The following is a 19,116-nucleotide window of genomic DNA, read 5'->3' on the forward strand; positions in this document are numbered from 1 at the left end:
TGTTCTCTGGATCAACATTCAACAGCAGCTTTTGCATGATGGTCCTTTTTGTGGGTGGGAAAGTGGCCCTCCACACTGCGCTCATCTTCATTTTTTTCTACTTTTGTTAGCCCCACGACACGGAGGGAGACATGGCTGTGCATGTTCAAACACAGAGAGGATGTTGTATGGGTTTTAAGGAGGCTACATATGAGTTATTTTGATAGAAACAAATATGTCTTCAGAACCATAGAAATTAATGCTCCCAGAAAGTGACTTGTAGAATATGTGCAAGACTCAAGTGGGCCCCTGTTTGTCTGGGACATATACTTCTGAGGCCCCAAGGACCTGGTCAGAATGATGTGTGTTGTGACACTGTTCCTTTGTCACAATTTCTCAGCTGTCTGAAAAGCTGCAGGACACGGAGAATGAAGCCATGTCCAAGATCGTGGAACTGGAAAAGCAGCTCATGCAGAGGAATAAGGAACTGGATGTTGTCCGGGTAAGTGTGCTGGCAGCAGTTCCCCAGATAAGCATGGCAGAGAATTCAGTGTGCTCCAGCTGTAGGCTGGTCCAGTGTGGAGCAGGTTCATTTTAGAAGAATGCGTGGATGCAGTATACTTATTGCAGCCATCTCAATGGTGATACTCAAAAGTACACATAAGGTATGTGCACACATGTGTACAAAATCAAAAACTCCAGCTTCAGTATTTCCTCATTACAAATTTTGGGAGCAGCAATGTTTTCCCATCTTGGGGAGGCTGAGTTGATTCTGTGGATCCTCCATGTGGTTGCAAACCAAAACAAAGCATGTATTTATTTCTCACCACTTATTTACTTTTATTAGGACTTGGACTTCATTGTATTTATTTCCTTTGCTTTTACCTAAAACCGGATTTGGTGGTTGTATGGAAACAGTTCACTGCACAGGGTAGACCCAAAGGTATTTACCAAACCCTGAATCCAGTGCATCGTATCACCAGATAATCCTAGCTGTTTGACTTGCCTTACTATCAATTCACTCTAAGTGTTGGGCATTTATGGGGTACCATCCATGTGTTTGCAACTGCATAGAAAATAAAACCAGCACTCATGGAGGGCTTTCAGGCACATGGCTTCCTTCACACCGTGGTTAATGTGATGATGGCACATTGTATGTGATGGTTAGCATGGCTGTGTGTGCTGTTTGGTATTCCAGCATGCCCTACAGTTGGCTTTGCATACTTATTTTCTGGCACGCCATCAAGACAAAGTTGTGGCATATGGGCTTTATTCAAGTTCAGGCACTTAAATTATTAATGATAGACAGGGTGTGAAGAATGCCTTCATGTCTGTTGGAGGTCTGTGGTGAGAGATAACACATGCAAGGCCCAGCAAGAAAGTTGAGTTCCACAAAGGCACTCACCCAGAATACCCATGGACTTTGAATAGAAATAGCCAGGCCAGCCTTTGAATAGAATGTTAACTTTGGTTTATACTCTAAACTTGAGAAAGATAGTAATTAGTGGTAGGAAGCTTTGGGCTGTTTTGTTAAATGTATCACCAAAGGAAAAATATTCCAGCAGTCACTGTCCTGAGCTCAGTCAAGGAGCTTTTCTAAGGGCCAGAGAAAACCAGCTGTGCCCCAGCTACTGGTCACTCATGAATAGGTCACCACAGGCATTGCAGAGTTGTTTGTTTGCTTATTTAGTCTATATTATCTTGGGAACAGGTATCACTATATAGCCCTGGCTGGCCTGAAAAACTGCACAGACCAGGCTGGCCTCAAACTCACAGAGATCTGCCTGCCTCTGCCTCCACCATGCTGGGATTAAAGGTGTGTGCCACCACATCCAGCCTTTGCAGAGGCTTTAATCCTAGTCTGATTTCTGTTAAAGTCTGACTTAGGGCCCTCTGTCTCTTGTTAGTTAATGTGTGTCTAGTAGTTACAAATAAATTTCATAATTAGTGAGAGAAAGCATGATGAACCACCAGGATACCCATAGGATGTTCCAAATCCAATTTGGGGGATAAAGTCATCTCTGCTCTGTGTTTTTCTGCCTATGGAGAAAATGGAGTTAACTCCATTTATGAAATGGAAAGGTCTTCAGTAACAACAGCAAATGCTAGAATACATTGCATGTGTTATTAGTTCAATTGGTAATTACTGGGATTCCATATGTTCTGGCTAAATTCCAGAGATTTCCCCAGATGCCAGAGTGTATGCATGCTGTCTCTGTACCTGTTCTCCTCAGTTGGCATGCCGAGCAGGTATAACTGGGAATGTCCTGTGAAGTCAATATCCTGACCATGACCTCTTTTCTTTGCAGGAAATCTACAAAGATGCAAATACCCAAGTTCACACATTAAGGAAAATGGTCAAAGAAAAGGAAGAAGCCATTCAAAGACAGTCTACCCTGGAAAAAAAGATTCATGAACTGGAGAAACAAGGGACCATTAAAATTCAGAAGAAAGGAGATGGGGACATTGCCATACTGCCAGTTGTGGCCTCTGGCACATTGCCCATGGGGTCAGAACTAGCAGTGGGTAACTATGGAGGACCAGTTACAGGGGCCACCTCCTCAGGACCCTCACTCCCTCCTCCTCCTCCACCCCCTCCATCATCAGACATGCCTGGAGCAGGTGAGATGGTCTGTGGGGAGAGTAGAGTTTTACCCGTATGTCCCTTTACTTACCTTAAGAAACACTACATTTGGAGGAGCTGGAAAACGGCTTAGTGGTTAAGAGTATGTACCGCTCTTCTAGACAGCCGAGTTGGCCTCAGCACCCACATACAGTGGCTCACAACTACCCGTAACTCCAGCTCCAGAGGATCTGTTGTTGCCTCTGGCCTCTGCAGGCTCTGCACTCGAGTGGACATATTCACACACACAGTGAAGATACACCAAGTTACAGCAAAAGTTTACAGTTGTGAATCTAAATGTCACTTATGTTTACTATTTCCCCGTTTGTTGTAAGGAAATGTTTACCAATTTAAATGATCTTTTTTCACATGCTTTATTTTCTTTTAAAATTTTAATTGCTTATTATTGTTGTGTATAGCGATGTCTATGTGTGGGTGTATGCCACAGTATGCACGTAGAGATGAGAGGCCACCTTTGTAGTATCAGACCTCACCCCACTTTTATGCGGGTTCCCATCGGGTTCTACCTAGCATTACCTGATGAGCCGTCTGGCCAATTTCCTCATGCTTTATGTGCACATGACGTTTTGTTCTTTTCTCTAGCGCCAAACGGACCAGCATCGCCACCTATGTCACCCCCTCCTCCCCCACCCCCTCCACCCCCTCCTCCCCCACCCCCACCCCCTCCACTCCCAGGTCCTGCAGCTGAGGCTGTGCCAGCTCCTCCTCTCCCACCACCCCCTCCTCCCTCTGCACCCCCGCTGCCTGGGACTTCTTCACCCACAGTAGTTTTCAACTCAGGATTAGCAGGTGAGAGCACGGGATGAAAACAGAGGTACTTGTGTGAGAAATCCTGCTTTCTCTCCCTCTGGAGAGCTCCAACTGTTCTTTCATCAGTTAGATCTACCTCATCTGTACACATCCCGTAGGAGGACATTCCTGCTAATATAACTGGTGAAGGGGACACTGTCATACATGAGAGGCACTGTCCTCTGAGTGGCCTTTCCCATACTCTTCCTAGCAGGAGTTCTGACCTGGTCACCCAGCCTTCCACCATCTTTACCTACAGTGGCCAGAGCTCTAGGTTAGATGCTAATATTGAGTATTTTTCTTTTTTAAGGTATTTGGAGTGTCAGATGTAAAGGAGAACATGTCATTAGGAGTAAATGCCTGATACAGGCTTGAGGCATGTCTTCTGAACATTTGTAGGTGTCAGAATTTGCTAGTTTTAAGCTTCAAGGGGAAGTGATACTAACAGCAGAGTCTTTAGGATTTGAAAAGCTTCCAAGTAATTCAATGTCCTCCTGCTCACCAGGACAGAATGGTATGCCTACTTTACCAGAAATAAGAAGGGAGACAGGTGAGGGGGGAAGAGAATTGCTCCAGAGCCCTAAAACAAGTTACTGTTTTTGACCCCTGGAGGTGAAATTTTACTCTTTAACACTGAGCCATTTCAGTTAGAGTGTCACCTAGAGTTTGGAGTTGTTCTGAGGTCGTTGTTCCTATGATAGTGGGCAGCATTGTGCTGAGGTTGCTGCCCTGTGCTATGGGGATCTCTGCTCTGAGCTGGCTGCCCCGTGATCCAGAGAACTGCTTTGAAGTAGTCATCCTCTGATGCTGGGTAGCTTTCTCTGTAGTAATAATGAGTAACTCGCTTGGAGGTGGCTATCCCTGCGACACTAAGCAACTCCCCTCTGAGGTGGCTTTCCTTGTTGAGTACCTGCTTTGAGGTTGCCACCTTGTGATACCGGGCAGCTCTCCTCTTGGGTGGACTGTATAACTGTCTTTGCTTGCATTTGGTTATTGCTGTGATAAACACCATAACCAATGCAACTTGAGGAGGAAAGGGTTTACTTTAGCTTACAGTTTATTATAGAGGCAAATTAGAGCAGGAAGTCAAGGTAGGAAGCTGGAGGCAGGAACTGAGGCAGAGGCCATAGAGAAATGCTGCTTCCTGGCTTGTTCCTTGTGTTGCTCAACCTGCTTTCTTACATGAGGACCTAGGGGTGGCACAGCTCACAATGGGCTGGGCCCTCTTTACATTAATCATTAATCACTAACCACCCCACATCTTGCCTACAGGTCAATCTAATGGAGACATTTTCTCAGTTGATGCTCATTCTTCCAAGATGACTCTTGTGCCAAGTTGACAAAAAAAAATGAACCAATACACTAACAGTGCTCTGTAGTTGCCACTTTGGGTTTCTGGGTAGCTGTGTTTTAAGGTGGCTATCTATGTGACACTAGGTAGTGCTGCTCTGAGGTGGCTGTCCCTGTGATCCTGGGCACCTCTGCTCTGAGGTGGCTGTCCCTGTGATCCTGGGCACCTCTGCTCTGAGGTGGCTGTCCCTGTGATCCTGGGCACCTCTGCTCTGAGGTGGCTGTCCCTGTGATCCTGGGCATCTCTGCTCTGAGGTGGATGGCTGTCCCTGTGATTGTGGGCACCTCTGCTCTGAGGTGGCTGTCCCTGTGATCCTGGGCATCTCTGCTCTGAGGTGGCTGTCCCTGTGATCCTGGGTCCACTTCCACCCATTCTTGAACTCTCTCAGTTACTATGCACCGCTACCCTGCTGGCCTCTAGTTCCAAGGCTGAGATGGTATCTGAAGTACCCAAGTCAAAATGGCAATCTTTAGGATAAAGACTTCTTCCTCTCAGCCCGTCCTAGGGTTTGTCAGCAGCTTTATCTGCACCCCTTTGCCGTGCCCTGATAATTCTTCCAAGTGACTGCAACCCTTTCAGCCTTCTGTAAGTTTCTTAAAGCATATTTGCCCACCTCAGATCTGTGATTCTACTGCCACTGACATCTATAAAATTATTAAAGATACAAATAAGATGCCTTTTCAATTTCATGGTAAATTTGTGGCTTATTCTTACCCTAGAGATTTTAGTTCTTCAGAAGAGGAGAGGTGGAGGAGAGTCACCGTGGAACAGTTGGATTGTGAATATAAATGACAAGCCTCACCCCAGTCTCTGGGTGTCTGCTCTGTTACCAGGCTGCTCTTGGTGACTGAATGTGGCTGCCACTGTTGTCCTGTGCCTCACCTGGGCTGCTGGTTAAGCTTTCCTTGTAGCCCTGGATGAGCATTCTCTGTGAGATGTGTCTACTGTGCCTCACCTGGAGCTGCTGCTTCCTGCACTGCAGAAGCTAACGTGTGCTTCAGCTTCCGCTTGCGTTCCCATGAGCTAAAGCAGAACTCAGACATTGTGGCAGGGAAGTGAGCTGCGGCTGGGGCTGCAGTCGGACGCAGCTTTCTTCTAAAGGGCCGTGCCCTGCCCCCCCCCCCCCCTTTGGTTTTGTCTTAGGCCTTTGCCACGACTTCATGTTTAAAGTTTATTGGCTCTGGAGTGTCTTACATTTATGGTGCAGAGCTCTTGGCTCAGTTTCTAATGGCTGCTCTCAGACTCCTCCTAGGTAGAAGTCTCCATTGCTCTTAAGCAAAGTAGACTTCTATAGTTCTATAGATTGAAGGAAACCTCTTGGTCTCATTAAATGTCCGTTAATGGTTACAAGATATATCTTGTGTTATAAGATTGCAAAGTCCTTATAACTTGGGATTAGGCATTTTCTGCAGGGCCCTAATCTCCTTAATATTTATCCTTAATTTGGCTTTCAGTGTGCATAGAGATTGAAGCTAATTTTGTAAAATATTCTCCTCATATGTTTTTTCTCTCTGGAGTCCAGAGGCCTGACAGAGTCAGGGTGTCTCAGGAGAACTAAGAGGCAGTGCTGAGCTGGTATGTCCAGTCCTTCTTCGGTCCAGGGCGGCAGATGCCCAGCTCTGCCCTGGACAGGCATGGTCACAGAAGGAATCTGGGGGAAGCCCTCCTAGAGCATCTCTAGTTGAGAACATTGTTTGAGTTTTGTAAGGAAAATTGTAGTGTGTAAAATTTTTACCTGAAGTGTCAACACATCTGCAGGTCTAATGTGACAGTCTGATCCCTCCCGAGGTGGGTCACCGGCGCCAGGCTGCTTGTGCAGTTGGTGGCCTTTGCTCTCTGAAAGGCTTGCGTCCTCTCACTGTTCAGCTGTGTCTGACTCTCTGTTACTAAGAACTCTTTACAGCCCGTGGAATATGCAGTTCATTATGGCTGCTTGGGACCATTGCAATGAAATTTTTTTGTTTTGTTTTTTTCTTTCTCCCAGAGAGGGGGGGAAATACAGAAACATAAACAAAACCACAAAGTGAGTCTTTAAAGGCAGGGGAATGGATTTTTGGCTTTGTGCTGCTGAACTGTGTCCATGAAGCATGAAATTCTGTGCTAAGTGTGTCAGAACTGCTGGGCCACTTGACTCTAACGTATCTAATATATATATATATATTTTGTATTTTCTGTTCTTTCTGCTTCCACAAAAGATGGGCCAATCAAGCTTTTCTGTAGGTTGCTCCTCCCTGAGTGTGTTGAGTGTTTGCTGTATGTTCTGTCGGTCACCCTGTGCCTTGACATCTCTGCACTCCATCCTCCCTTGAGCCATTGCATTTGACATTGTATCTCAGGGCAGTCTGGGTGTTGGCTGACTGTGACTCCAGCTTTGCCCACATGTTTCAGTGGAATCTGCAGATCCTCCTCTAGGCATGGCCTAGAGTCCCAGGCCATGTTCCATTCCTTCCCTTTGAGAGAAGGAAGGTTTCTATCTTAGCATCAGACCTCCCTACTCTAAGAGGATTAGACTCTAAGGAAATAAAGAGAATAAGGGAAAACCATTGGCTGTACATTTCCAGGACCCTCCCTGCTGCCTGTGGCTCACTGTTTGGAACAACCACCCATTTAAAGCCACTTTCTTTAGTTTGAGTCCTGGGGTCACAGTGTATGTCCTCGTCACCTGTAGGCCCCTGCTGTCTACTACACCCTATGCCTAGGTGAATTCAGGAAAAATTTCTTTACTTGAGTTGAAGTGATACCTCTCTCAACATCTGTTTCCCTAATTGCCAACCCCCACCCATGGTGGATGAAGGGCCAGTTTAGAGAAAGCCTTTGTCTGTAGAGGACATTGGTTCTCCTGGGTAGTGTAGACAAAAGGTATGACCAGGAATCTAACCCTGTTGATAATGGGGGTGAGGATGCCCCGTCTGTTGATAGAAAGCCTGTTTTGGCAAAAGCTGTGTCTCTGTGTTGCTGCATGCTTCTGTGTGGACTTACCTGATGACATTCCTTCTCTTTCTGTGGCCTTTGTAACTCTGGAGGAATGAGAGGCACTGTCTGTCTCCCTTTTCAGTAAATATCAATGGAGGCAGGTAGGCTGCCAGATAAAAGCTCAGGTCCTGGTCACCTTTGTTTTGTTCTGTCCTGAAGCATTGACTTTCTCTCCCCTTTCCTGCTAATAATGGTGAATAGTGAGGCTCACACTGGCAGGTGGGGGGCCCAGAACAGCGTGATGTACATATATATATATATATATATATATGTCTAAGTGGTTTAGAAACCCTTGTTTATGATGTATAATTAATATATAGAATTTATAGGTGGTTATCCTTTTAAGCTTGCTTTCTCAAAAATGAGAGGTATTTGTATCCTCTTTAGCCTGTAAATATTAGATCCCATCTTCTCTGATTCAGTACATTTAACCCTTTCATTGACAGTGTCTAGATAAAGATAGCTGACTTCTTTAAAAAGGAGAGAAGGTGTGGGCGCTGGAGAGATGGTTCAGTGGTTAAGAGCACTCACTGACCTTCCAAAGGTCCTGAGTTCAGTTCCCATAACCCACAAGTCAGCTCACAACTGTCTGATGCCCTCTTCTGGTGTGCAGATGTACATACAAAGTACCCATATACATGAAATACATAAACAAATCTTTCAAAAGGGGAGAAGAGGACTGTGGCTTTCCTGAGGCGCCTATGGTTTCTGCTACCTCTTCTGTCTTCTTCACTGTTCTCCGGCATAGGCCATTTATGGTCCCTAGTCTATGGGAAATGACCCAGCAACCATTGTAATGTCATTATCACAGTCACCCACAGGAGTGTGCTTTCCTGGCTGATACCATTATTCTTGCTGTGATATTCCTAGGGGGATAGGCAGTCCTCTCTGTGGCCCTGCCTGTCCTTTAAGGCTTATTTGTAAACAAGAGTTGAAGATGTTAAAATTTAAGACAGCATTTTCCCTCTGTTCTATAATCACATTGTCCAATATTGTAACTATATTGTCCAATACAGAAAGTAATAGTCTCATAGCCCCAGTAAAACAAATAAACTCAATCCCTGACTCCTAGACAGCTTTTCCAATAGTCCAGTGTCACATAACCCAACGGGGACCTTGAGTGGCTCTGGCCCAGACCAGGTGCTCTCTGTATTAGCATCACCTGGGTGCCCTTGCCATCTTCCTCCAGTGTTAAAGCGGCATCTGCAAGGACTGTTGTCTGATTGTACCTGCAGCCTGGCAGCTTCTAGACAGGACTAATTTCATTATTTCTGACATCTTCAGCTGTGAAAATTAAGAAGCCAATCAAGACGAAGTTCAGAATGCCAGTATTTAACTGGGTTGCTCTCAAGCCCAATCAGATCAATGGCACAGTCTTCAATGAAATCGATGATGAGCGGATCCTAGAGGTATCTTTCTCCTTGATGATAAACTAGGGGTGCACACCCTGCTGCAGAGCAAAGGAGGCTGTCCTGTTTGCCTGCGAGCATTACTGGCAGAGATCTAATGTTTCTGTACTCTAATGTGAAGAAGAAATAGATTTGTACTGTTGACAAATAAATTAGACATGATTTTATAAGAGGGTTCTAAACTATGTCTAAAATGTTAAGTTAAAATAATAGTTTTGAGTATCTTCAGTGTTTGCCACAAAATATATGTCTGACACAGCCTCATTCTTTGAATAATTAATTATATTTTATTTATTTTTTTATTTTTTTTGGTTTTTCGAGACAGGGTTTCTCTGTGTAGCTTTGCGCCTTTCCTGGAACTCACTTGGTAGCCCAGGCTGGCCTCAAACTCACAGAGATCCGCCTGCCTCTGCCTCCCGAGTGCTGGGATTAAAGGCGTGTGCCACCAATGCCCGGCCCATCCTTTAATTTATAAGAACATAGACAGCTTTTATTGAACTATGCTGGTTAAGGACTCAGCAACTGTACTGACTGTCAGGTTTCATGGATTTACTCTGTGGCAGATGTCTGTGTAAACCAACTGTCGAAAGCAACAGAATTGGATTGTTAGACTGAGTATTCTCTGGACATTCACTCCTGGCTGTGTGATAGGATGGGATAGGGTACCCAACATAAACAGAAGTGTAGCAAGCCATGCAGGGTAAGCACTCAACAGAATGGAAGGCCTGTGCTTAAGAGAATGTCTAAATGATGAGGTTTTTGCTAACTGGGAATGACTTCAGTTTAATGTATGATCCAATTTGCCAATGTCATCCTTTTCTACCCTAGGATTTAAATGTGGACGAATTTGAGGAAATCTTCAAAACAAAAGCCCAAGGTCCTGCCATTGATCTTTCTTCAAGCAAGCAGAAAATACCACAGAAGGGATCAAGTAAAGTGACATTATTAGAAGCGAATAGAGCCAAAAACCTTGCCATAACTTTAAGGAAAGCGGGGAAGACTGCCGATGACATATGCAAAGCTATTCACGTGTAAGTGTCTACAGGGAGTGGACCCGTGAGCGCAGCCCAGGGAGGAACAGGGACAGATCAGCAGATGATGGGGACAGTGGGGCAAGATCGAGGGGCACAGATGGAGGAATTCTTGGTGCCCACACTCCGAGTTCCCCTTGTCCCTCATATGCTGTTGCTTCAGAAGGAAGATGCTAATACCAAAGCATTGCACCAGAAGTACCCAGGGAAGTACCACATCTGCGTGCCAATTGGTAGTTTAGAATAGCAGTTCTCAACCTGTGGGTCACAACCCTTAGGAGGTCAGACCACTGTGTGTGTCACAGAGGTCATATATCAGATATCCTGATATCAGTTATTTACAGTACGATTCATAACAGTAGCAAAATTACAGTTATGAAGAAGCAATGAAAATTATGGCTGGGGGGTCACCATCACATGAGGATCTATATTAAAGGGTCGCAGCATTAGGGAGGTTGAGAAGCACTAGTTTAGAAGAACATCTAACTTGGGATAGCATTTATTGTCTTGGCTCTGTTCCTATGTATAGGTCCACAGTAGTGCTCACATAAAGGGGAAGTAGAGCTGAGTGGGGCAGATCCTGAGGAAAGGGAGAAATGGTGGTTTTCTCTGGAGGATCTGGATAGTATCCAGATTTGCTGAATCCAAATTTGATGGCATCTGTGGAATGATACAGTTCAATGCCAGCTGCAAATATGATACAGATGTATGTTTTAATTCATGACAACAGGAATGTGAATTCTGCTCTTAGTACTTCCTGGTCATTTTAAACAAGGCTTTTTCTTTCTTTTTTTAATTTATAAATTGCGCAGATGGTAATGGTTTTGTTTATCTACTAGAAAAATCTTCCCACTCTTCTTGTAGCCAGTGATGTTACTGATGTTTTCAGAAATAATTTTTTATAATTTGATATTTTAGAATTTCTGACTGGTCATCTTACCTAACCCTAAGAGATCATTTGCTCTGAGTTTGTACCTTTGGCCAGGGTCATAATCTACTACAGTTTTCTGCAGTCTTTCCTGATTTCCAATATTGAAATCTGGTGAAACCAGTATGCAATCTGGGTTTTAATTTCATATACCTTGTTTACCATACTAATGCATGGGTAATCCCATTGTTTTGCTGAACAAACATTGTCTGGAGAATAAAATAGGAATTAAGCAAATATTTGTTCAAACTGAGCAAACATCTACCAAGAACTGATTCCTTCAAGGAGTGTATGTACCTACATCAAAGTATCTGTATAGAATGGCAATTTGGCTGAGTTTTGTCTTCAGAGACAGCAAAGTAATGACAGATGCATCTTACAAAGCTCACCAGATGTTCACAATGTCTAAAGCCCTGTCCTTGGACTGCATTACTAGCCTGTGCTCCAGCCTTAATACTTGATGCTGCTTTCTACTCTTGATTTCTACCTTGAACCCTAAGATAATAGTACCCAAACTTGAGGATAGTCTGGGTTATCAGTTGGGTGACTGGTGCTCAGTGGGGACCAGCACCAGGGTGGGGCTTCAGCAGTACAGCTGTCCTAATCCAAGGCCTATTGAGTTGGTGGTAGGTGAGCTGAATTGGACGGGGGTAGAACACTGACCTGTCTGTCGGTGCTGATTTCAGATTTGACTTGAAGACATTACCAGTTGACTTTGTTGAATGTTTGATGAGGTTCCTGCCAACGGAGAATGAGGTGAAAGTGCTCCGGCTCTATGAGAGAGAGAGGAAGCCCTTGGAGAACTTGTCAGACGAAGACCGCTTCATGATGCAGTTCAGTAAGATTGAGCGGCTCATGCAGAAGATGACCATTATGGCCTTCATTGGGAACTTTGCAGAAAGCATTCAGATGCTGACTCCTGTGAGTTGACCAGGGCAGGAGTACAAAAAGATAGTCATTCATTTTTATACATCTCTCTGGATTACACTAATCTAATATGGGTTCTAAAGAGTCCTTCCAGAACTTTATAGATTGCATTTGTATTTAAGCTCTCATTTTCATAGTGTGAATCCAAATCTTTACATATGGCTGCTCTCCCAAAAGAATATTATTTTCTGTGTTTGTAAGTATCCTCTACTTTTCAGATAGCTTTAGTACAGAGGACATTAAAAACCAGTTCCTTGTTGGCAAGACTAGAAATGTGACTCTCATTCCAAAAATAACTCTGCATCTTTAGTGAGCGGCAGGCTCAAGAGATTTCTGGGAGCACCGGTTTACCAGAGGATGCTTCATCTTTGGGACTTTGCTGAAGTAGATTGTGATGATGTACAAATAAATAACAGCCAGCTGTCTCATTGCCGTGTTCGTCTGACAGAAATTTAGGAATGTCAGGAACATCAATTTGTCCTCGCTTCTGTTTCTCAAATAATCCAAGTTACTGCTTACAGTGGCAGCTTTGTCCAAGCCTGTTTTGAGAACTTGTGGAGGATGTAATACTGCTGCCCTTCCACCACGTCCTGCCCTTTGCATTCTTGGACATCTCTAGTGACTTAAAGGTGTAAGTTGTGTGTGGTTAGAGGTGATGCACTGGGAACGGAATTGTCCCAGAAGATGCTGTTAACTCCTACCTTGAAATCTTACTGGTTATGAGTTGGCTACAGATAAACAATTTCCACATTACTTGTTACTGTGAGCAGCTTTTGAGAGGAACATATGTAATACTAGGGATACCTAAGGCATAGTTCGTTCTTAGTTTCCAGTTAGCTTGTCATTTTTAATAGTCTTTCCCTGTCTCTCTCTCTGACTGGAATCCAGCAACTTCACGCAGTTATAGCCGCATCTGTTTCTATCAAGTCATCTCAAAAGCTCAAGAAAATTCTGGAGGCAAGTGCAGTTTTCTTGTTCTGTTCATGGTGAGCCAACTTTCCAGCTGTCTTCCAGCACCTGGGACACTCTCCTGATGAAGCCTTCTTTTCTCTCTTGCTTTTCCAGATCATCTTGGCCCTTGGAAACTATATGAATAGCAGCAAACGAGGAGCAGTTTATGGATTTAAACTTCAGAGTTTAGATCTGGTGTGTGAATGACAAGGAATATGAGATCCTTGAAGGACATACAGCTGCGGAGATTAAGTTGTGGAGGGGGGGCTCTATTCTGGGGTAGGCGAGTGGGGGTGGGGGGTGTTGGAGGAGGCTCCTCTTAGTGCAGGAGGGCGATTTGGTATAAATTTTCCAAAACACCATCTGACAGGAAGGACCAGATACTTACAGCCTTTCACCCAGTATTTCCATTTCTATGACTCTTTCAAGAGTCCCGGATTATGAATACTGCATTTTATAGCAATAATCTCAAATTCCAGCATGATGGAAAATGACTAGACTACCAATTAATACAGTGAATGATTTAGTTTTTTAACTCCCTGGGAAGACTTTTCAGACAAATAGATAATTTTTATTAAAAAATTTGAATATAGTTGCACATATATATATATAAAATTTCTTTTTTCTGCGTGGGCGAAGTGCAGTCCTTTGCAAAGTCATCTTCCATGGCATCCTGTTTAGCCTGTGCAGATCTGTTGTGACCTCCAAGTCAAGGAAGACATGGTTAATTGATAGTGTCATGTCAGTCATGATCCAATATCCTGCTATCATAATCTGATCAATAGTATCTGTGTGGTATTTGTCCCTGGACCTTCCAGAATACCAAACATCTCAGATACTCAAGTCCTTTCTATAAAATAGTACAGTGTGTGGATTTAACCTAAACATGTCCCCCTAGCTTTTAACTCACATCTGGTTTACTTACAATACCTAGTACTATGTCATGATTTGTAAGCAGTGCTTCATGATACTATGTATCAAATAATCACAATAAAAAGTCAATACAGTGGCAGTTTTTTCCCTTCAGTTTCTGTCTGAGGTAGGTAAAGTTTGCAGATTCAGAATGCCCAGCCAGCGGGCCAGCTGTATCTCTTTGGGGTCATCAGAGCTAGGGAAGAAGGGAGAACCTGCTGCCTTTGGAGCCACTGAGCACACCTGCTGGTTCCACCTTCTATTTCTGTTCCGGTTCTTCATGTTGAAGAGCAGTACTACCTGGGGTTTTTTCCCATTTGAGGGAGGTAGATGGATGGCAGATGCGGGGATAGGGAGAATTCTTGTAAGCAAGATGAAGATCTGAAGTATCCCTAGCTCAGAGTCTACCCTAGCATATAGCACATACTCAGTCGGGACATCCCCAGGCTATTTAAGCACCAATGGGCTGCTTCTCTACAGATTACATTGAATCTTCAGGGCCTCTGGGAATGTTTTTGCCAACCTTTCTTATTTACTCTGGGCACTTGCCACTTGCTCTTACAACTAACCCATGTCTCCTTTTGTTTTCAGCTCTTGGACACAAAGTCAACAGACCGGAAACAAACACTGCTGCACTACATATCCAATGTGGTAAAAGAAAAATATCAACAAGTTACTCTGTTTTATAATGAGCTTCATTATGTGGAAAAAGCTGCTGCAGGTACTTAATTTCAGCTGTCAGTGTTACCTTGAGATGTTTGCCATCGTAGTTATGAGGGCGTCATTCCCTGCTAAAACTCTGTTCAGAACACACTGCAGAAGGCAGGATCAGCACGTCAGCTCTCCTGGGCTGGAATGTGTTGTAATGGTGCCACCCACTCCTGAGTAGTTGGATGTAGGCTTGTAGGCAATCTCTGTCAGTGGCTTCTCTCTAAAGATCCAGGTCTTTGAGACGTGCCTCCTCCATTGCCTGTCCATCACTCTTTTATTCTCTTGCTGCTGGATAAGATGTGAGTTGTAGAGTCCAAACTTCAGGTAGAAATGGTTCTGTGGCCACAAACAGGCTGGAATAGACACATCATGGGCTCGCTTATGCAGCTAGCAGAATGGAATGGTTCTCCTTTTCCTAAATTAAGGTTCTAATTCCAATTAAGAAAACCAAATAGCAAGACTATCTTCCTAAGCAGTAGCACAGATGACTTGGCCAGGAAATTTTGAAAAAAAGCCTGTGAGAAAAATTGTGGAGACTGATATGCTCCCTGGCTGAACTGGTATCCAGGCTGATTGACACATGCTCTTAATATACTCAGTTAGGACTGCTCCTGTGCTTATTAGCAGTTTCGAGTACTTTCTCTGTACTCTGTACTGTCAGAAGTATTATGGGGTGAAAACTGGGTGGAATAAGACAGTATAAGTCCAGTAATGGGAACATACCACGTTGATTTGTAATCCAGCCATGGGCGGAGCTGAACAAAACAAAACTGGGACCCACTTCTCTGGGGAAAGTGGCCCATAAGGGTTCAGGAATATGCCTGCTCTGGGTAGAGGTACTATTGCAAGGTTCCCCCCAAATTCTGTGAAGGCTGCCTTAGGCCTTAGTGGTCTAGACAACTGAAGTTCAGCAGGTAAAATTCTGTCTGCCCTCTGCTGGAAAGTTACAGGATTGCAAAAGCATGCAGAGTAAATTAGAGGATAGAAAAAAGTCTTGGGCCTATTTGAACCTACTGCTAAACTGGATGTAGGCTGCATGCGGATGGAACCTTGGTCTCCAGTGCAAGAAGTGGATGCTGAGCTTGTTTTCCCATCCCTTGTGCTATCCCTGAACCGTGTGACTCATGGCATACCACAGAACCTCTTTATGTTGCTTTTCCTCATTGGCAAAGTATGATACTAGAACAGTAGGATTAACACTTGTGAAGAATTTATTTGATAGTGGCATTTCATGAATTTCATATTAAAGACTATCTATGACTAAAGGTGGGAACTAGCTGTAAGGCTCCTAAGTAAGCCTTACAAAGTGCTGAGAAGGTGGCTTAGCAGCTGGACTTCCTCTCAATAGAAGTTTCCTGATGTGTTGCTTTCTCTCCATCCATCAGTCTCCCTTGAAAATGTTCTGCTGGATGTCCGGGAGCTGCAGAGGGGAATGGACTTAACCAAGAGGGAGTATACTATGCATGACCATAACACGCTGCTGAAAGAGTTCATCCTTCACAACGAGGGCAAGCTGAAGAAGCTGCAGGATGACGCTAAGATTGCTCAGGTAATCCAAGAGAGTGAACTCCTTCAGGCCACTTGCGGTATAGGCTATAGGCTGGGAAAGTAATGTTGCATTTTTCTACCGTTACTAGGTCAATTGCTTACATAGCTAATGTTTATGTTCCCCTCCCCCTGTTGTCCTTGAAAGTGCCTCTTCCAAGTAGGGCCTTTTGTGCTGTTCTGTCCCTTCTCTTCTGTTCCTAAATTCATTCTAGCACAGGTCTGTTTGCAGTCATTTCTATGACACATCAGGCCTGGGCTCCCAAAGCAAAGTCCCTGGTGTAAGGTTTCTCTAGGTCTTAGGCTTCATACTGCTCTGTAACCCCAGGGACCTTGGATTTCCAAGCAAACCCAGAACAGAGTACAGTTCCTGTTATCATGGAGCAGGAGGTCGAGTGCCGGGAAACTGGAGACAAATAGTGATAGCTTTTAGCTTGGACTGTGGTAGCTCACAGAAGAGACTGTTCTTTTCTTGTGGGCATGTTCCAAGGAGTATGAATCAAAGAGTTGAGGTTTAGAGCCAGAGTTGCTCCCAAGATCCTTCCTGAGCTTGTGGCTTAAGGAGTTGAGTCTTGACCATAGGAAAGTCATGGAAGAAATAGCGCTCTCTCGCTCTCTCTCTCTCTCTCTCTCTCTCTCTCTCTCTCTCTCTGTGTGTGTGTGTGTGTGTGTGTGTGTGTAGGGGAGGTTTGATGGAATTAGGGGAGAAACAGCAGGTCTTAAATGATGACTTTCTATGTCCAACTATTGTACTTTTCTGATTGCCTTTAAGTGAAGTATTAGAGGTAATATAGAGAATCCCATGGGGGCACAGAAACTACAAGGCAAATGTCTTTGTTTTAGTTATCTGCCCCAGAGCATCCAGTCCTGGTAGTGGAACTAATGTAATTCAAGAAAAATTTGCTTCTTTCCAGGATGCCTTTGATGATGTGGTGAAGTATTTTGGTGAAAACCCCAAGACAACACCACCGTCTGTGTTCTTCCCTGTCTTTGTTCGGTTTGTGAAAGCCTACAAGGTAAGTAGGAGAGCACCCATAGCCTTCTTGTCCACTTTCCCAACAGAAATGTTTCCCTCCTCCAGAAATGTCTGTGGCCTGGCTTCTCTGCAGGGGACTTCTTGGCCTTGGGCAGCAGATTTAGGTGATCACTCTCTAACCCTCTTGAGGGCTTTTAGGGCCCTCAGACCACAATGGCTCATTTTTTCATGGAGCCATGCCTGGGCCTCAGCAAAGATGACAAGGCAGTTGACTTCCTGCTTGGGGCAGGGGAGATGCTCCATTACCACTGTTGCCCATTATTGTCTGTTGACAATACAAGCCAGGTGAAGGGCATATAGAAAATATACACCTACGTGGAGTTGTTTGATGGGCTAAGTGAACCAGGGCATGTCAGGAGCACATGCTATAACTAAAGTCAGGGAGATCCTATGTGCTATTTATAGGCCTGATTGAGCCATGGTGAGACTCCTTAGACTAGCATTCAATATTATGGAATGAAAGATGGTGCTGGACAGTACTGCAGCTTTTGAATTTTAATCTGGACCCATTCTTGGACATGATCCATGATGCTAAAAAAGCACGTGACAAAAAGAAAAGTGATCTCCCAAGATTTCCCCTTTGGGGAAAGAACCTCAAGGAAGTCTTTAGAAACTTTTAGCATTAGGAAACATCGTGTTCTTTTAGTACCTATGGGGTTTGGTTTCAGCAGCTTGGTGATACCTGCTTCCAATACTATTCAGTCCCCTCACATAAAGTGATGCAGTACTTGCTTGCATATAACTTGTGCACATCTTCCTATACATCTCAAATTAGCTGTAATATATATACCAATTGTAGTAATTTCTGTTCTGTTGCTATGATAGAACGCCATGACCTTTTATAAAGCAACTGATAAAAGAGTTGAATTGGTCTCACTGTCCCAGGATTTATGATGGCAGAGAGAAGGCATGGTGGCAGGAGGCTGTAGCACCAGCTGAGGGCTCATATCTGGATACACAAATCAAGAGGCAGAAAGCATACTGGGTATGGTCTTTAAAAACCCCCAAAGTCCAGTGACACACCTCCTCCAACCAGGCCACATATCCTAACCCTTCCTGTGTTGGTTTGCTTGTGTATTTATATGCCTGGTCACTGTTGATTAAGTTGCCAGGAAAGAGTTAGGAGGTAGGCCCTTGATGAAAGAGGTGTGTCACTAGAGGGCAGCCAGCTTTGAGGATGGTGGTGGGCATTTACCCACCAACACCACAGTTCCCCAGAGTTTTTTTTTTTTTTTTTTGAGTGTGAGCAGCAAGAAATATTAGATAGAAGAAAATAAAGGGTAGCCTCGAGAGGGCCTGGAACCTATTCCAATGAGCCCTGACTGTTTCTGCCTCTGGGTATTTATAGACACCAAGGGGTGGAGCAAAAGACCCCCCCCCCCCCCCCAGCACAGCCAAGTGCAGACCATCTTAGACACCTGCACTCAGGCCCATGGTCCAATCATCCTCTCTATGCAGACCTGCTGGGGAAAGCCACGAGGAACCTGGAAACGGGCTCCCACAGGATGGAAAAGCCCACACTAGGCCCAGTCTCTCTCTGCTTGTGCATCAGGATATAAAGGCCTCAAACACCACTCTGACACTTGTCTGTGTGCCACCATGCTCCTCACCATAAGGAAATTGGACTAAGCCCCTGAAACTGTAAATAAGTCCCCAATTAAATGCTTTCTTTTATGAGTCACCTTGGTCATAGTGTCTCTTCACAGCAACAAAAGTTAGTAAAATACTTCCCACACAGTTCCACCAACTAGGAACTAAGTATTGAGACATATGAGCCTATGGGGTACATTCTCATCCAATCAACTATGTCAGTATTATGCAAATAATGGTAATTTAATTTAGGAAAATGGTAATATAATTGAGAAAAATGTCCTTGTTTAGTAAAGACAATATTTTTAATTTATATTTGGTTAAACTCATGGATATAGAA

General features: G+C 44.2%; 1 protein-coding gene across 11 annotated transcripts in view; it reads left to right on the forward strand.

Annotated features, from left to right (window-relative positions):
- The window catches only part of Fmnl2 (formin like 2), a 287,932-nt gene that overhangs the window by 259,022 nt on the left and 9,794 nt on the right, over positions 1-19,116 (forward strand). For 6 of the 11 annotated variants that reach the window (XM_036183681.1, XM_036183691.1, XM_036183687.1 and 3 more), the window contains 12 exons: positions 380-481; positions 2,289-2,601; positions 3,206-3,412; positions 6,959-6,979; positions 9,021-9,145; positions 9,974-10,176; positions 11,791-12,025; positions 12,920-12,988; positions 13,097-13,177; positions 14,486-14,615; positions 15,991-16,154; positions 17,065-17,166. In XM_036183681.1, the coding sequence (XP_036039574.1) occupies positions 380-481; positions 2,289-2,601; positions 3,206-3,412; positions 6,959-6,979; positions 9,021-9,145; positions 9,974-10,176; positions 11,791-12,025; positions 12,920-12,988; positions 13,097-13,177; positions 14,486-14,615; positions 15,991-16,154; positions 17,065-17,166 (1,752 nt within the window). The remainder of the gene's footprint in view (positions 1-379; positions 482-2,288; positions 2,602-3,205; positions 3,413-6,958; positions 6,980-9,020; positions 9,146-9,973; positions 10,177-11,790; positions 12,026-12,919; positions 12,989-13,096; positions 13,178-14,485; positions 14,616-15,990; positions 16,155-17,064; positions 17,167-19,116) is intronic. The other 5 variants (XM_036183685.1, XM_036183692.1, XM_036183690.1 and 2 more) reach the window with 1 other exon arrangement.

The sequence above is a fragment of the Onychomys torridus genome, chromosome 4 (assembly GCF_903995425.1).
Source record: "Onychomys torridus chromosome 4, mOncTor1.1, whole genome shotgun sequence".
NCBI classification, from domain to species: Eukaryota; Metazoa; Chordata; class Mammalia; order Rodentia; family Cricetidae; genus Onychomys; species Onychomys torridus.